Source organism: Podarcis vaucheri (assembly GCF_965113315.1).
Source record: "Podarcis vaucheri genome assembly, chromosome: 9".
In the NCBI taxonomy this organism is placed as follows: Eukaryota; Metazoa; Chordata; class Lepidosauria; order Squamata; family Lacertidae; genus Podarcis; species Podarcis vaucheri.
Window position 1 is genome coordinate 49,159,067 of NC_138767.1, and position 15,144 is coordinate 49,174,210.

Here is a 15,144-nt window from a genome sequence, read left to right on the forward strand (position 1 = left end):
GTTAGGGATGCAGGTGGCACTGTGGTCCAAACGACTGAGCCTCTTGGGCTTGCCAATCGAAAGGTTGGCAGTTCGAATCTGCATGACAGGGTGAACTCCCACTGCTCTGTCCCAGCTTCTGCCAACCCAGCAGTTCAAAAGCATACCACTGCAAGTAAATAGGTGCCGCTGTGGCAGGAAGGTAAACACCATTACATGCTCTCTGGCACTCGTCACGGTCCTCCGTGCACTAGAAGTGGTTTAGTCCAGCTACATGACCTAGAAAGCTGTCTGGACCAACACTGGTTCCCTCGGCCTGAAAAGTGAGATGAGCGTCGCACCCCATAGTCGCCTTTGACTGGGCTTAACTGTCCAGGGGTCCTTTACCTTTATCTTTAAAAAAAACCAAAAACCCTTACCACCATGTTCTGAAACAGCAGTTTTATTTTTTTAGAATTTGATTGTCTGCATGAGTCCGTATCTGCAGCAATTAAAAACCATGGGTCTATTTCAGCAAGTGAAAGAAATCTGCACCCCTAATTACAACATTACATTAGCAAATATCTATATTTGCTAATATAGCAGTTCCTCCTTTGGGAGGAAGGTTCATATAAAAAATATAGTAAGTGAATTATATATATTTATCAACAAGTAGAACTGGATCAGGGTGCAGGTATATGAAGCAAGGGTCACAGATGGTGTGTTGACTATCCACAACTGACGTTCCAGAACTACATTCTTCCTTCCGGCGACAGCTGTTGAAGAAGTACTTTTACTGTCAAAAGCTTACAGATTTTGTAATAGCATTTGGTGCCAAAATCTTAAGTTCTTGGATGTTCTCAATGATTTTTTTTTTAAATGGCACTACTTATTTATAGACATTCCTGTTGTAAGGAACACTACAAACAAAATAGAAATATGCACATTCCTGTGTTCATGATGATGCACAAATGCATTATCAAAAGGTTGCACACAGTATTTCAAATACTTTTGTGTGTGAATGACAGTGAAGGTATAGCGGATAGGAACAGAAAGACCGAGCAAGAGTAAACTGTATATACACAGGGATTTCTACAATGTCTGAAAGTCCTCTTTGAACTAATATTGGATTAGTAATGCAATGATGCAGCTCTTTCAGACACAGGGAACAGAGAAACTAAAATCCGAGAAAATTCAGAAGAGAACGCAGCACTGCTTTCATAATGTTATGAAAGTTTGCAACACATTTCTTGTACAAGTAGGCTTGTACAATTACTACCTCAACAGAGCTGTGCCACCAAAGTGTACTGAGGACACAAGTATAAATAATTCACTCTGATCCAGAGCCCACTCTGCAGTGCAATGTGCACATGGATTTCCAGCCAAGTATGGGCTTACAAACTTCATATGCAGGCCCCTTTGAGTTTGTGGTGTTGCCTCCTTAATGGAAGTTACTGGCAATGCTTTTTGCCTGCAAGGAATCTGTGGATCAAGTGGTTATGTTGCATTATGTAATCAGATGCATGAACGCTTCCTTTGGAAGATGTTTTGCATACATAATTGACTATTGAATTGTCTGTTTTGTATGATACTCTTAAGGTTTTTGTGTTAAAAGATTCACATGACAGCATTAGATATATAGATGTTCAGAGTGCAAAATCTACCCAAAGATTCTTGGGGGCAATACTTCTAGGGAGAGAAGTAGAGCCAAGGGGATGGCCTCCAACTTAAAAGGGGAGTGGTTTACAAGCCCTGCTCTGATGCTGTATCGCCAGCCTCAAACCTGCATGCTATAGTGGTAGGGCAACAAACTGTTCTGTTAGTCCAAACCTACACTGAATGGCATTGAGGGAGGTTGGACCACCTTTCCATGCCATATCAGGTCAATGGTGGGTGTGCAGCAAGCTGTACAGCTAGCCTGAATCTTTGGATTATAGTGTTGTAGGCAAGGCTGAGCAGTACAGTGAGAAAACATGTTAAGCATCTTCTTCCTACTGTTTGGGAGAGTGGGGTTTTGTCCTGTTGAAGTTTGTGAGTGTGCAGACTGCTCTGTTATTCTAGCACTCTATTCCCATTTCCCCCCATCACCAATAGGGCACTGAGCTGTTTCAAATATTCTGTTCCTATGGGAGGATTTTGCACATGTGCAACTCCTATTGGGAAGGTGCTTTTTTTCTGGGGAGGGGCGGTCTCTTTTTAAATAAGTAACAATTTCCTGCATACTTGGAGAGTCTTTTGAGTGTGTCAAATTCTATCTCTGTATTTGGTCCCATTTCACTGATTGGCAAAGGACAACCAAGTTTGCTCTTAGAGAGACTGGTGAATACACTCTAAATAGCATATGGTCAAACTCTGAAGTTTCATTGCTCAAAATATAACTTTTTTCATGTTCAGTGTTATAATAATTATGTATTGCTGCCTCTTGCAGTCTTCATTTTATCTGGATTCCAGTAGAATACTTAAAGTTGCCATTCATCTCCCCCAATTGCAGCTATAGATATTAATTAATGAGATAGTACAGTGAACATAGTCAGCAGCATATAATACAATTTCATTTTATTTAAAACATATTTTGCATAATATAAAAATATTGATCACAGTGAGATTTAACAATTGTTACTGCTATAAACAAGAATGCAGTACAATATTTTTAATGGAAATAAATTATATAGTTATTATCTTTTTAAAAAATCACAAGGAAGAAAATGTAGGCTGTTTGGTCATTAGGAAAAAAAATCAAGTTCTTATTGAGTTCTTTATAATGAAGAAAATCCCAGGTTTTGTTTTCTACATTTGCTTTCCACACGTCTTAAGAGCACAAATGAGTCTGTGTCCAATAGTCCTATGATGTCTCTTTTGCACAGTAAATCCAAAATGTTAGCAGTCTTTTTTATAAAAAAAAACACAGGAAAAATGTACACCAATTTGTCAGATGGTATCTTCACTAATTAATAAGTGGTCTTTTCCAATATGTTGGCACACAACGGCAAACTTCTTCACTGTAATAAAATCCAGGTTCACAGCGTTTCGTTCGAACTGTACACGGTGGTCTGTAGCAGCTGAAAGAAGTTGGGGGGGAAAAACAGTTGTAAAACTGACATGAGAAATTATTCTGCCTATTCTGAAATCTACAATGTGCTCTTGGGAAAAAAGCAATTAATCTAGGCAAGGATTCTCTGTAAAGTGCGTGGATTCAAGTGGCTGGCAAACAGAACTGGATACAGTTATAAGTCTTAATAAGTGCTCCGCCTACAGCTGCTTGTCTCTCTCATGTAAGCTCTCCATAAATGGAAAACACCACACAGAGAGGAGCAAGGAAGACGTGGGTGTAGTTCTGTGAATGATAGTTTCTAGCACCCAGTGACGGAATGGATTTACCAGGGCTCTCTTTTTACTTAGTCATGTTGCTTTCGGAATAGGAATTCCGCCCCCTCAACTGCTAATTTTCTGGCACCAAGGAAGACATGGTGGTTTGCCCTGGTCCTTTCTGGATTTTCATGCAGGATGAATATTTATTTTATTGTCGCTTGTTGTAACTGAATTGTGAACTGTTCGGTTGTTGCTGTTCTAGTGTTGTTAATGATGCCTTGGATCCAAGGTGAAGTGTGATGTCAATATCAAGATGAGGCAATCACATATCTGACTCGTTGAGATGGGTTCTGAAGCAAATACTTCTTCTGTGCACAGCGCTAATAATTACTCATTGTCAAGTGACTATAACTATGTAACAACTTTCAAATATTTGAAAACGTTCTAGCTATTTACACAACTACTAACTTTTTCTGGTGCTGAGCTTCTAATTGCAATATCTTCTAGTCTGAACAATTTGTCTGTAATGAACTATCTTACAGATCAGAGTTACTTTCTTTCTTTAAAAAAAACCAAGAATTTCTCTCTGAAATAGTCTAGTTTTAAAATTACTCAAGCCTGTTTTGCTCATGTAGAGTTCCTGTAACATCAGTGGAAGCAATGTGCAGGTTCAGAGGCTTATATGTATAACATTATGAATTGAAAATGGGATGGAAAGACATCAGTAATTTATAGCACTTCAGTCAGGGAAGTAAAAAAAGTACTTTACTAACCAACACTTCATGCTTAGAAGATAAATATTTTGCATCAGTGGATAATTTGTTTCTACAGGGATTGCAGGACAAAGGCTATAAACAAGTTTGTCATAGCATGATAATTCCTTATGGTTGTTTTTAAAACAGGTTGACCTAACATAACCTCACATTGATAGTGCCAAATAGCCTCTGGTGTGTAATGTAGACAAAGCACTAGTCTTTTGCTATTTCAAACACTGGCAGCAAATCAAGAGCGAAAAGTATACGTTTCAAGTTTCAACACAGCTATATTTTAAATTTGTTTTAAAAATTGTCTCTGTTTTTATAAAAGATAGTTTAATGATCTCAATTAACATTCCTCCTGATTAATAGCTTATGCATTTCAGTTTACAAATAAAATATTAGATGTCTGCACAACAAAATACACGGGGGAAGACTTCCTGGACAGAGGGAGGACACTTTCTTTCATCTCTGTCCCTACATGCCTTTCCCTGCTCCCATGTAACTTGAACCCAGAAAAGTGCTTCTGTATCTGGATTTTTAAAAGTAGATTGGTACACCTACCTCCATGGACCCAGCTCTGGGGACAACCCCCATTTCTTGAGCTGGAACTGCCCTGGTTGGGTTTGCTCTGAAAATGTGACTTTTAGAAGACATCTGAAGGCAGCCCTATATTGGGAAATTTTTAATGTCTTATGTTTTTACAACTTTTTATATGCTGGAAACTGCCCAGAGTGGCTGGGGAAACCGAGCCAGATGGGTGGGGTATAAATAATAAAATTATTACTATTGTACTCACGGAGCACATGCCCTTCAAGGTAAACCCAGCCCACCTTGCTGTATTTATTTTCCAGGCAAGTGCCTGCCTGCTTTTAGTGGTAGAAGTATCCTTATTGTGTGTGTGTGTATGGAGTGGGGAACAGTGTTGAGGACATACATCTCAAGGCACATGCCCTCTAAGTCTAATTCTCTTTCCCCTTGATACCCTGATCCACTTCCTTCCTTCAGCCTTCTGTTGATTATATATGCACATTACTCTCTAGTGCCAATATTCAGTATTCAGTTCTGGACCCATGTCTGTTTTTAAGTATGTAGGGAAATATTCACTAAAACACATATATATTAGTGAAAGCAACATACAGAACTGCATTAGGGGAACTAGTTTTGCAAAATGTGGAAATTTATCAACATTTAAATGGGAGAATCTGTTGCATCCTGTTTCAATGTCCAAAACACAGCAGAGTAACGGCATCACCAACAGTTCCCTTCCTAATAAATAAGGGACATTATTGGGGTTCAGGCATTCTATGGAAAACCCATGTGAGCATATCCCTTTTTGGGAGAATATGCAAACAGCCTTAGCTACTTTTGCAGAGGTTATTCAGGGAGATGTGCCATACTCTTTTGTACAATGGACTACATATCATGCTGTTTTCCTCACAGTAGAATCATATTCAGTTGTATGGCTTATTCTAGGTTGCTTTTGGCTCTGCTTTCTACAGCAAAAATAATATATATAGTAGGCAGATAACTACTGGGAAGAAAAATGCTAATCATATGAAAAACTGTGCTGGAGTTAGTGTTGTGGCTCTTCTCTGCATGAATCATACAGAAGTTAGAGAGGAATAAGTTCTTACAGTGCATTCATTTAACCACAGTGTGTGTGTGTGAACCTACATCCAACAGTGACAGCTTGGTTTTAAGGACAGGAACAGGATGTAAGTTGGATTTGAAATCTACTAGGATGTAATTTTGCTAGTATATTTATTAGGGTTTTCAAATACAGCTAAGGATGGCACATGCAGAGAAATGTGTGTACCAAAAGGTTGTGTTTGAAACAGGAGATTGTATTCTATAAAAACTAATTCGATACTGTATTATATGTTTGTAACAGGATTATAGTTACACTGGAGCCAATTCTTGCAACAAATTAGCACAGCTATGAGGAAATCTGCAAAGAATGAGGAAGAAACATCCTGGGCCAACCTGTTCCATCTTGTGGTGAGCTTGGTTAAAATAACTTGTCACACTTGTTCAACTCATTTGTATATAATACACAATTCTAAATCTCAAGTTACACAACACCTACTGGAAACAAAACAACCTGGTGTACACATAATCATAGAGAATATATTTAAAATTAGATTATAATGGGAAATAATCCATAATGGAGTAATTGTTCAACTATGAGTTTACTCCTGAAGTTTCTTCCTATTAAATTAATCCCCATAACCATATTGTGGTAGGTCTTCCAATAATATCATTTTTCTAGCAAGTCTTTAATTGGTTTAAGGAGAATAACCTTGTTGGGCTGGATATGGCCTGTAGATTGTACATTGTCTATGGTGTTTCCCCTTGAAAAAGCTTAAAACTTGCTATATAATCTTAATAATACACTTTTCTCTAGGTCCTAGATGACACTGTAAATAACAACTATTAGGTGACTTCCATAATTTTTTTAGGGATAATATCTGAAATCAATGCTATCTGGTATGTGCTAAAGAAAATGAGATTATTTAGTGGAAGGAACAGCATTGTTCAGAGCTCTGCTTTTGCAAACATCTGTTTCATCAATGATGCAGTTGTATACAGTAATATTCTCAAAGATGGATTACATGGGCAATGTACCGTATTTTTCGCCCCATAGGACACACCGGCCCATAGGACGCATCAAGTTTTTTTGGGGGGAAATAAAGAAAAAAAATTTATTCCCCCCCCAGGCACTTGTGGGGCAGGCAGCGGGGAGAAGCGCTCTTCTCCCCGCCGCCCGCCTGTAGATCAGGTCCGGGGACAGCAGGGAGATGCGCTGCGTCTCCCTGCTGTCCCAGGAGTGGTGGGGCAGGCAGGGGGGAGAAGCGCTCTTCTCCCCGCGGTCAGCCTCCAAACCACTTCGGGAGACAGCGGGATGGCGGCGTTCCGCCTCCCTCTGTCCCCTGACCTTGTGGGGCTGGCGCTGGGGCTCTCCTGAAGCCTGGAGAGCGAGAGGGGTCGGTGCGCACCAACCCCTCTCGCTCTCCAGGCTTCAGTGAAAGCCTGCATTCGCCCTATAGGACTCACCCACATTTCCCCTTCATTTTTGGAGGGGAAAAAGTGCGTCCTATAGGGCGAAAAATATGGTAAACATACATGACTAGTGCCAAACACACTTTCTGTTCAGGTAGTCCATTCTGTATGACAAGTAACATGTTTTATCTCCAGACTAGTAAAGTACTTTAACTCTGATAAGCATCAGACAACTGCTAAAGATCAAATATGTAGCATGATTATTAGAAAATTTGAGAAACTGTTACCAATGTCTTTTAGCAGGACAAAAATAACATCTACTTTATTTTTCACTGTATAGCACGCACTTTTCCCCCTCCAAAAATTAAGGGGAAATATTTGTGCGTCCTATAGAGCGAATGCAGGCTGCGCGGCTAAGCCCAAAGCCAGAACAGGGAGACGGGGTGCTGCGCAGCGCTCTGTCTTGCTGTTCTAGCTTGGGGTTGACTGTGCAAAGCCTCCGCAGGGCAGTGGGGTGCCTTTACCCCGCTGCCCTGCGGAGGCTACAAAGGCTGCCCCCAAAGCCTCTGGAGCGCAGCGTGAGTTCCCGCTGCGCTCCAAAGGCTTCAGGGATCTTTGAGGCTGGCGGTGGGGGGAAGCAGCGCTGCCCCACAAGCTCGGGGGGCAGCGGCAAGGCTGCGCGCAGCCTTTGCGCTGTTCCCCAACCTGCTCTTTGGGGTTGGCGGTGGGGGAAAGCAGCGCTTCCCCCGCCAGCCCCAAAGAGCAGGTCGATAGGAACCTGAAGCCTCTGGAGCCCAGCGGGAACTCCCGCCACGCTCCAGAGGCTTCGGGGTTGCCTTCACTGAAGCCTGGAGAGCGAGAGGGGTCAGTGCGCACCGACCCCTCTCGCTCTCCAGGCTTCCAAGGTAGCTGCCTGAAGCCTCCAGAGCGCAGCGGTAACTCCCGCTGCGCTCTGGAGGCTTTGGGTGAATGCACTTTGAACGCACCTTGTTTTAGAGGGGGAGAACAAGAAAAAAATCCCCCCCCTGTTCTCCCCCTCCTATGGTGCGGTGCGTCCTATAGAGTGAAAAATACGATAATTTAACAGAAGTTGCAAGACAAAGTATTTCAGTTGTTTTACTTACCTGCATGTCTGGTGATTAAATCTTTTTCCTTTCAAGAAGCACTTGTTTGGAGATTCTACACATTCACAAATACACTTTGCAGAATTTAGTGGCTGATGTTTAGGACATGTTCTTTTACATACACATTGGCACTTTTCTTCATCAAAATCCTTGCTGGGGCCACATGAGCTAGGCAGCAGTTTATTCTTACATGTACACTGGCATGATGTTCTATCCAGTTCTTTGTGAGGTCCACAGCTGGAAGGCCTCACTCCCCCTTTACAGACACACTGGCAGGTTTCTTCATCAAGCTCCTTATTAGGTCCACAGATATCATGGTATCCTTCAGCAGTGTCTATAAACACAGCAAACATTAGGAAAATAAATAAATTTTGCTTCAGGCATTGAAAAAAGTGAAACATATCTGCTAGTTTCACATTTTTCATACCCATGTCTAAATCACTGAATTTGTAATGTGGAGTGAACAGCCAGTTACAAAGGATTAGAGAATTCTTAATTTTAAAAAGTTTATGTGCATATAATTTTTATTTTGCTTGAATAATGCCACGTTAAGTGAATGCAACTTCTGGAGCATATTTGCTTACCGGTATCCCCAAGGTAAGACGAAAAACTGAAGTCATGCTGAGCCAGACATCTGCAAATCTGATTATTCCAGATATGATTTTTTGGGCAAGTTTTGTTTGCCACATGACACCTAGGGATATAATATTGCATTATTTAGTACATTGAAAATGCAAGACAAGAGTTTTTGTGCATGGGTCACAGATGCGGACAAATGAAACCTAAGATATATTTGATTGCATTCACATTGGATAGAGAGAGATTTTTCTTCCTTCCTCATAATACCAGAACCCAGGGTCATTTAATTAAGCTGAAGAGTGGGAGCTTTAGGACAGACAAAAGGAAGTACCATATTTTTTGCTCTATTAGACACACCGGACCATAAGACACACCTAGTTTTTAGGGGAGGAAAACAAGAAATAAGAAAGCAATGCAAAGCATCCTGAGCTAACAGGGAGTGCTCCTCCATCTTCACTCAGGAGGCTTTGTGGGTCTATCCCTGAAGCCAGGAGAGCCCTCCTGGCTTCAGCGAAAGCAAGCCTATTGGCTTTCCCCCTACCTCTTGCAAGAGCCGCACACTCTTTAAAGGGAGCACTGCTCTTGGGGCTTTTCTTGTCCCTTCTCCCACCTCCCGCAAAAGCCAGGGATAGCCACGCGAAGCCTCCGCAAGGCAGCGGAGCTTCTGCTGTCCTGGCTTCTTGCTTGGCCGTGTGCAGCCTCTCCCAGGCAAGGGGAGCCTTCACCCCATGCCCAGGAGAGGCTGCGCATGGCTAAGGCTCCCCCAAGAGCCGCGCTCCCTTTAAAGAGCGTGTGGAGTGTGTGGGCTCTTGGGGGCTTTTCCTCAAGGAGGGAGAAGGGCAGCTCTTCTCCCTCCTCGGGGAAAAGCCCCCAAGAGCCGCACACGCACTCCACGTGGCTCTTTAAAGGGATCGCTGAGCCAGAGCCTCCTGCCTGCATTTGCTCCATAAGATGCACACACATTTCCCTTACTTTTTAGGAGGGGAAAAGTGCGTCTTATACACTGTGAGAAGTATTTTTCACTCTATAATTGAACTCTACAAGAAATAGATATGAACATCAGCTTGAATGGTTTTAAAGGGGTACTGGACAAATTCAGAAAAGGTAAGAGCTATCAATGGCTACTAGAATGAATCGGGATTTACAGAATTAGTATTGCCTATTACAGCATGCATTTGTTGTAAAGTGAAGTGGCATTGTTCACTGCCATTCCATTTCCACCCAATACATGCCGCATCCTAAAAACCCCTTCCAATTCCTGAGGGCCATAGTGGAATATTGGGAAATGCCTATTGCATCAATTAATCCAGTAAGTCTGTGGTTTAAACTCAATTTGCAGACATTAAAACACTCAGGGTAATGAGCTCTAACATATACAAAATGTCTCCTCTGGAAAATTCCCCACAAACTGTTTTATGATTTTTGTGTGTTTTTTCCCATTCTTCTGTATACAACTCAGTATGTTTTGAAATAACAATTAAAAGAATTAAGCAAGCACAGTCTGAAAGAGCACACCTCAGACTTCAAATTGATGTATAACACTTTGAATTTACATGCAATTCACAATAACTAAACAACTGTTGTATTGTTGCTTAAAAGTTGAAAAACGAACTCCCCGCCACATTCTATGATCCTTATTCAGTATTCAATACTCTGGCAAATGGTTGTGGAAGACTATTCATAATTTAGGTTGAAAATACTTCTTAATATCAAAAACAATTGTTTATTTAATTTTAAAACTAGCTTGACTAAATATCTGAAGTGTTGCAGTCCTTTCATGATTCAAACTGAGTCACACTTTTTGATGTAAGGTTCACACTCTAATACATGAATCTGCATGAATTTTTGCATAAAGCTAATGATGGCATAACCTTGTCTTCTGATATATATATATATTTTTAAAATCAACTAAATAACTTTTTCCTAAAATTTTGTATAACTTTATAATACACTTGTTTAAATATTTGTCACCAGGAACCTGCATTGTATTCTAGAGTTTTTAAAACAGAGTAAGAAATATGCAAATCTAATACTTACTGTGTTTGTGTAACTGACAAGGACCTTCTAATGATTGAATGAACTTGTCTGTAGACATCCAGTTTGGACATGCATCGGCAGGATGTATGATTCGCGAAACTGATTGTTACAGGTTTGGGACCATGAGACAGTGGCACAGTTATTTCAAATAACTGCACAAAAATAAAAGGGGAACAAACAGAAATAAAAGTTTTTATTAAAAGCAAAAATGAGAGCAATGTGTTAGCATGCTGCTTATAATGTTTTTAAAATGTTTTAATTTCTTAAACTGTTTCAGAATTCTTAAACAAACCTGTGGATGTGTTTGATGCTCTGGGCTCCTTTGGGAAAAAGAACGTATATAAATACAATAAATAAATCTATATCTCTTTTAATTCGGAACCAGCGAAGGCAGTGAATGTCTGGAGGTGGTTGGAGGATGGATGGCACCTAACAGATTGAGGTTGAATCCTGACAAGAAAGAAATACTGTTCTTTGGGGACAGTTGGTGGGTGGGCGTGGGGGACTCCCTGGTCCTGAAAGACCAGGTGCGCAGCCTGGGAGTCATAGCTGTTCATGGAGGCCTAGGTCAATTCTGTGTCCAGGGCAGCTGTCCACCAGCTCCATCTGGTACTCAAATAGCAAACAGAACTAAATTATATGACATCATTTCCACGCAGCAGCAAATACATCCAGAGGGTGCCCTGGTTGTGGTGGGGGACTTTAATCAAGCTTGTCTGAAGACAGTTTTTCCTAAGTTTGAACAGTATGTGAAATCACCCACTAGAGGGAAGAATATCTTGGATCGAGTGTACTCTAATCTGAAGCAGGTGTACAGGGCAATCTCCCTCCCCCCACTTAGGTTCATCTGACCATTCCTTACTCTTTTTATGTCCAAAGTACATCCCCCTTAGAAGAATTCAGCCAGCTATAAAAACAGTTAGAATCTGTTTTGAAAGTACTGATTGGAGTGTGCTTGAACATCAAGATCTGCACAGATACACATATGCTGTACTTTCCTATATTAAAGTGTGCACCGACAATGTAACGGCAGAGAGGAGCATTAGAGTTTATGAGAACAGCAAACCCTGGATGACTGCTGAAGTTAGGTCACTCTTGAAAGCCCGGGATACTGCCTTTAAGGCAGGGAGCATAGACACATATAGAGAGGCAAGAGTAAAGCTTAGGAAAGGCATCAAGGCGGCAAAGCAACAATATAAGCTCAAGGTTGAGAACTGCTTAGCTGAGAACAATACGAAACAAGTGTGGCGAGGATTGCAGCACCTAACCAACTATAAAGGCAATATGACAAACATGGTCACGGCCAATGATATGTTGGCAGAGGAGCTGAACATCTACTTCACCCGCTATGAGGCAAAAAGAGCAGATATCTTGGCTCCTGTTTGCCAGCCTACAAATTCACAGCCGCTTGTTTTATATGACCATCAAGTGAAAGCTGCATTGCGGGCGGTGAATCCCAGCAAAGCTGCTAGCCCAGATGGGTGCTGGAAATAGTGGTAAAAGATTGTGACGATCAATTAGCAGGGGTCTTGACAAGGATTTTTAACATCTCTCTGCAAACCGCTTATGTTCCATCGTGTTTGAAAGCGGCCACCATTATACGAGTCCCAAAGAAAACAGCAATTAACTGCCTAGTTAAAAAAAAAAAAACCAGCCGTACAAGGCGAATGATGTAAATAATGTCATATTATTGGCCATATTTGGACATTCTTCTCACAATTAATACTAACATGTGGGGAAGTGGGACCATGCTGGTAAGCTGTGCACAAAATGAAAACATACAGGAAATGTATGTTTGAAGGCTTTTCCTTTCCTTTAAGTGTTTGCTTGGTCACATGGTAGCCAGAGGAAGGGGCTACTCAATGTGGCCCTGCTTATTGCGTGTGTGTTAGTATTAATTAATAATAAAATTAGGCTTTCGTTTGGTCCCAAAATAATGATATAGTGCTGGGAGATCGGGACAGAATGTTGGGATTCTTATACTTCTACAACAAATGCATTCATATTATATTTTACAATGTAAACAACAGAACAATGTATTCCTTTTAAAGCAGATCCAAATTTCAGGGCATATTTCAACCACATGCAGACACTGAGAGCTTAAAACAAACCCAGAATGTAGCTGAGATAACAACCTACCGTTTTACTGATGAAGCTTGTGCTGATATTCATACACTGCAGCCCTTCACTATTGCAGCAACCTCCACATCTGTAGATGGACACACATGGAGGTTTAAAGAAGGTGTTTGTTGTTGCTCCATACTCTTTCCCCACATCTACACATACCTCACGTGGCATGCATTGAGTTTTTCTCCACTCATTATCAATACCTGCCAAGTTACAGGGAAAGCTCATAAGTGATAACACAGGTTTTCTTAATAGTTCAAAATCAGATTCCCCTGAAAGTAGTTAAAACTTGCTTATTAAATGGACCATGTTTATATAGAAACTCAGTTCTGTAAGAAGCAAAGACAACAGCAGCAACGACAATAAAAATATCAGAGTTGTTTAATGCTAGTTCTCTAACAGTAGTCTTATTACCAGGGCTTATCCACACTAACCTCCAGAGCTTTCCCCGTGCAAACCCACTCTTTAAAGCTGAATTGTGGAAAACCTGGATTGTCATTTGTTGTGCTTCAGCTTTAAAAGTGGGGTTTTTTTGTGGGGAAAACTCCAGGGTGAAAGAAGAGCGCTTGGAGATGGAGCTTTAAAGCATGGACCTGTACCTGGAAACAGCAGGACAAAAGGTAAGTGGGGATAAGTCCTTAGGTACGCTTGAGACACTGGTGCAAATGCTTTGTGGAGCAGGCTAGAATAGTCTCTAGAAAAGGCACTGGGGATCTAAAGAAGGGCAGAGCAAGCAGGGGGTGGGGCTTGCAGGTGGATTTAGGGAAGAATAGGAAGAAGAAACAGGAGCAATAAAGAAGAGAGAGGTATGGCAGCTAGAGACCAATGAAAGAGTATCAGAAGGCAAGTCACATAAATTAAGGGAAGGCCAAAAAGGAGGATTCCGAGAAGGAAAGAAAATCTGACAGATGGAATGGCAGAGAACAGAGGTAGATATGCCTTGGAGCATTAGAGGTGAGGAATCACCTACTGGCTTGAAATAACCAACCAAATACTTGCTCGTGGGTTTCTAGCACTTATATAAATGATTATTGAATGGTTCCTTAGCAAGGTTTCAATAGTTGTGAGAAAACCTAGCTGGAAAAAAATCTACAGAAGAGAAGAAAACTGATGTTGCTTACCTTTAACAGATGTTGTTTGAGTGGTCATATATGTAGTCACAAAAAGGGGATCTGTGTCTGTGCAGAGCACCATCCTGGAACTTTCTAGAACTCAGGCCTGAGAGCTGATGCTCATGCCCCTAACCCTCAAAAGGGAGATATATCTCTTTTACATGTGCCTGAAGGGGCAGAACGTGCACTTCTATTCAGTTTCTTCATGATTGTTGTGAGAATATCCCACCAAAAGAAAGGAGGCACCTGCAGTGGGAAAGGAGGGTGGATTGTGACTTCACAGATGATCACTTGAAGAACATCAGTTACAGGTAAGCAACGTGTTTTTCTTCTTCATAGACTCTGTGCAGCTACACATATGGAAGACTAGCAGCCAACATACATGGAAGGAAGCGCTGGTGTTATTATGGGGTGGGGGGTGGGGTTTGTCCAGAAGAGCTCTCCCAAAGATTGAGTGAGAGGTTATTTTCACTTCCAACACATAATGCTTTATTAAAGTGGAAAGGTAGAACAATATAGCCACTTTGCAGAGTTCTGGTAATATTGTTGGCATCCATCTGTCTCAAGAGACAATGGCGTGGACTTCTGGGGATGAAGTCAAACTGCTGCAATAGCAGCACTGACATGACCTTCCTGGGGCGCAAGCCTGGGCATTGTGGATGGATATCCTGGGCTGCCCAGATGACAAGAGCCCTCTCTCGGCCTCGCTGATATAGTCCAAAGGAAAGCAGAACAATATGCTTGGAACCAGCTTGGCTGCAAGAGATGCCAGAAGGAGGCGTACAAGGCGCCATCCGTCTTAATGTAATGAAATACCCTAGAAAAAAGGTAGCAGCATCTGGGGAAATGAGCAGTGGCGTAGCGTGAGGGGTGCAGGGGGGCCCGGCCGCACCGGGTGCAACATCTGGGGGTTAGGGTTAGGGGGCGCAAATCCACGGGTTAGGGGGCGCAAATTACTTGCCTTGCCCCGGGTGCTGACAACCCACACTACGCCACTGGAAATGAATGCTATTGGGAAGAAACACAAAAGGCCCTTTTCAGATTCTCATAGCAAGAAAAAAAATGCTTATGTTGTTGTAAAAAGCAACTGTTCTGTCCAGATAGAAAACTAAAACCCCTCCAATCATCTATGTACAGACA

The 15,144-nt window shown here is 41.6% G+C and overlaps 1 protein-coding gene across 4 annotated transcripts in view; it reads right to left on the reverse strand.

Moving 5' to 3' along the window:
* Positions 1-392: 392 nt before the first annotated feature.
* Positions 393-15,144, reverse strand: part of VEGFC (vascular endothelial growth factor C) — a 43,113-nt gene continuing 28,361 nt past the window's right edge. For all 4 annotated transcript variants that reach the window (XM_082237248.1, XM_082237247.1, XM_082237249.1 and 1 more), the window contains exons 3-7: positions 12,905-13,095; positions 10,766-10,917; positions 8,734-8,843; positions 8,150-8,483; positions 393-3,017 (exon numbers count right to left, since the gene is read on the reverse strand). In XM_082237248.1, coding sequence (XP_082093374.1) covers positions 2,903-3,017; positions 8,150-8,483; positions 8,734-8,843; positions 10,766-10,917; positions 12,905-13,095 — 902 coding nt within the window. In that variant the 3' untranslated portion in view covers positions 393-2,902. The remainder of the gene's footprint in view (positions 3,018-8,149; positions 8,484-8,733; positions 8,844-10,765; positions 10,918-12,904; positions 13,096-15,144) is intronic.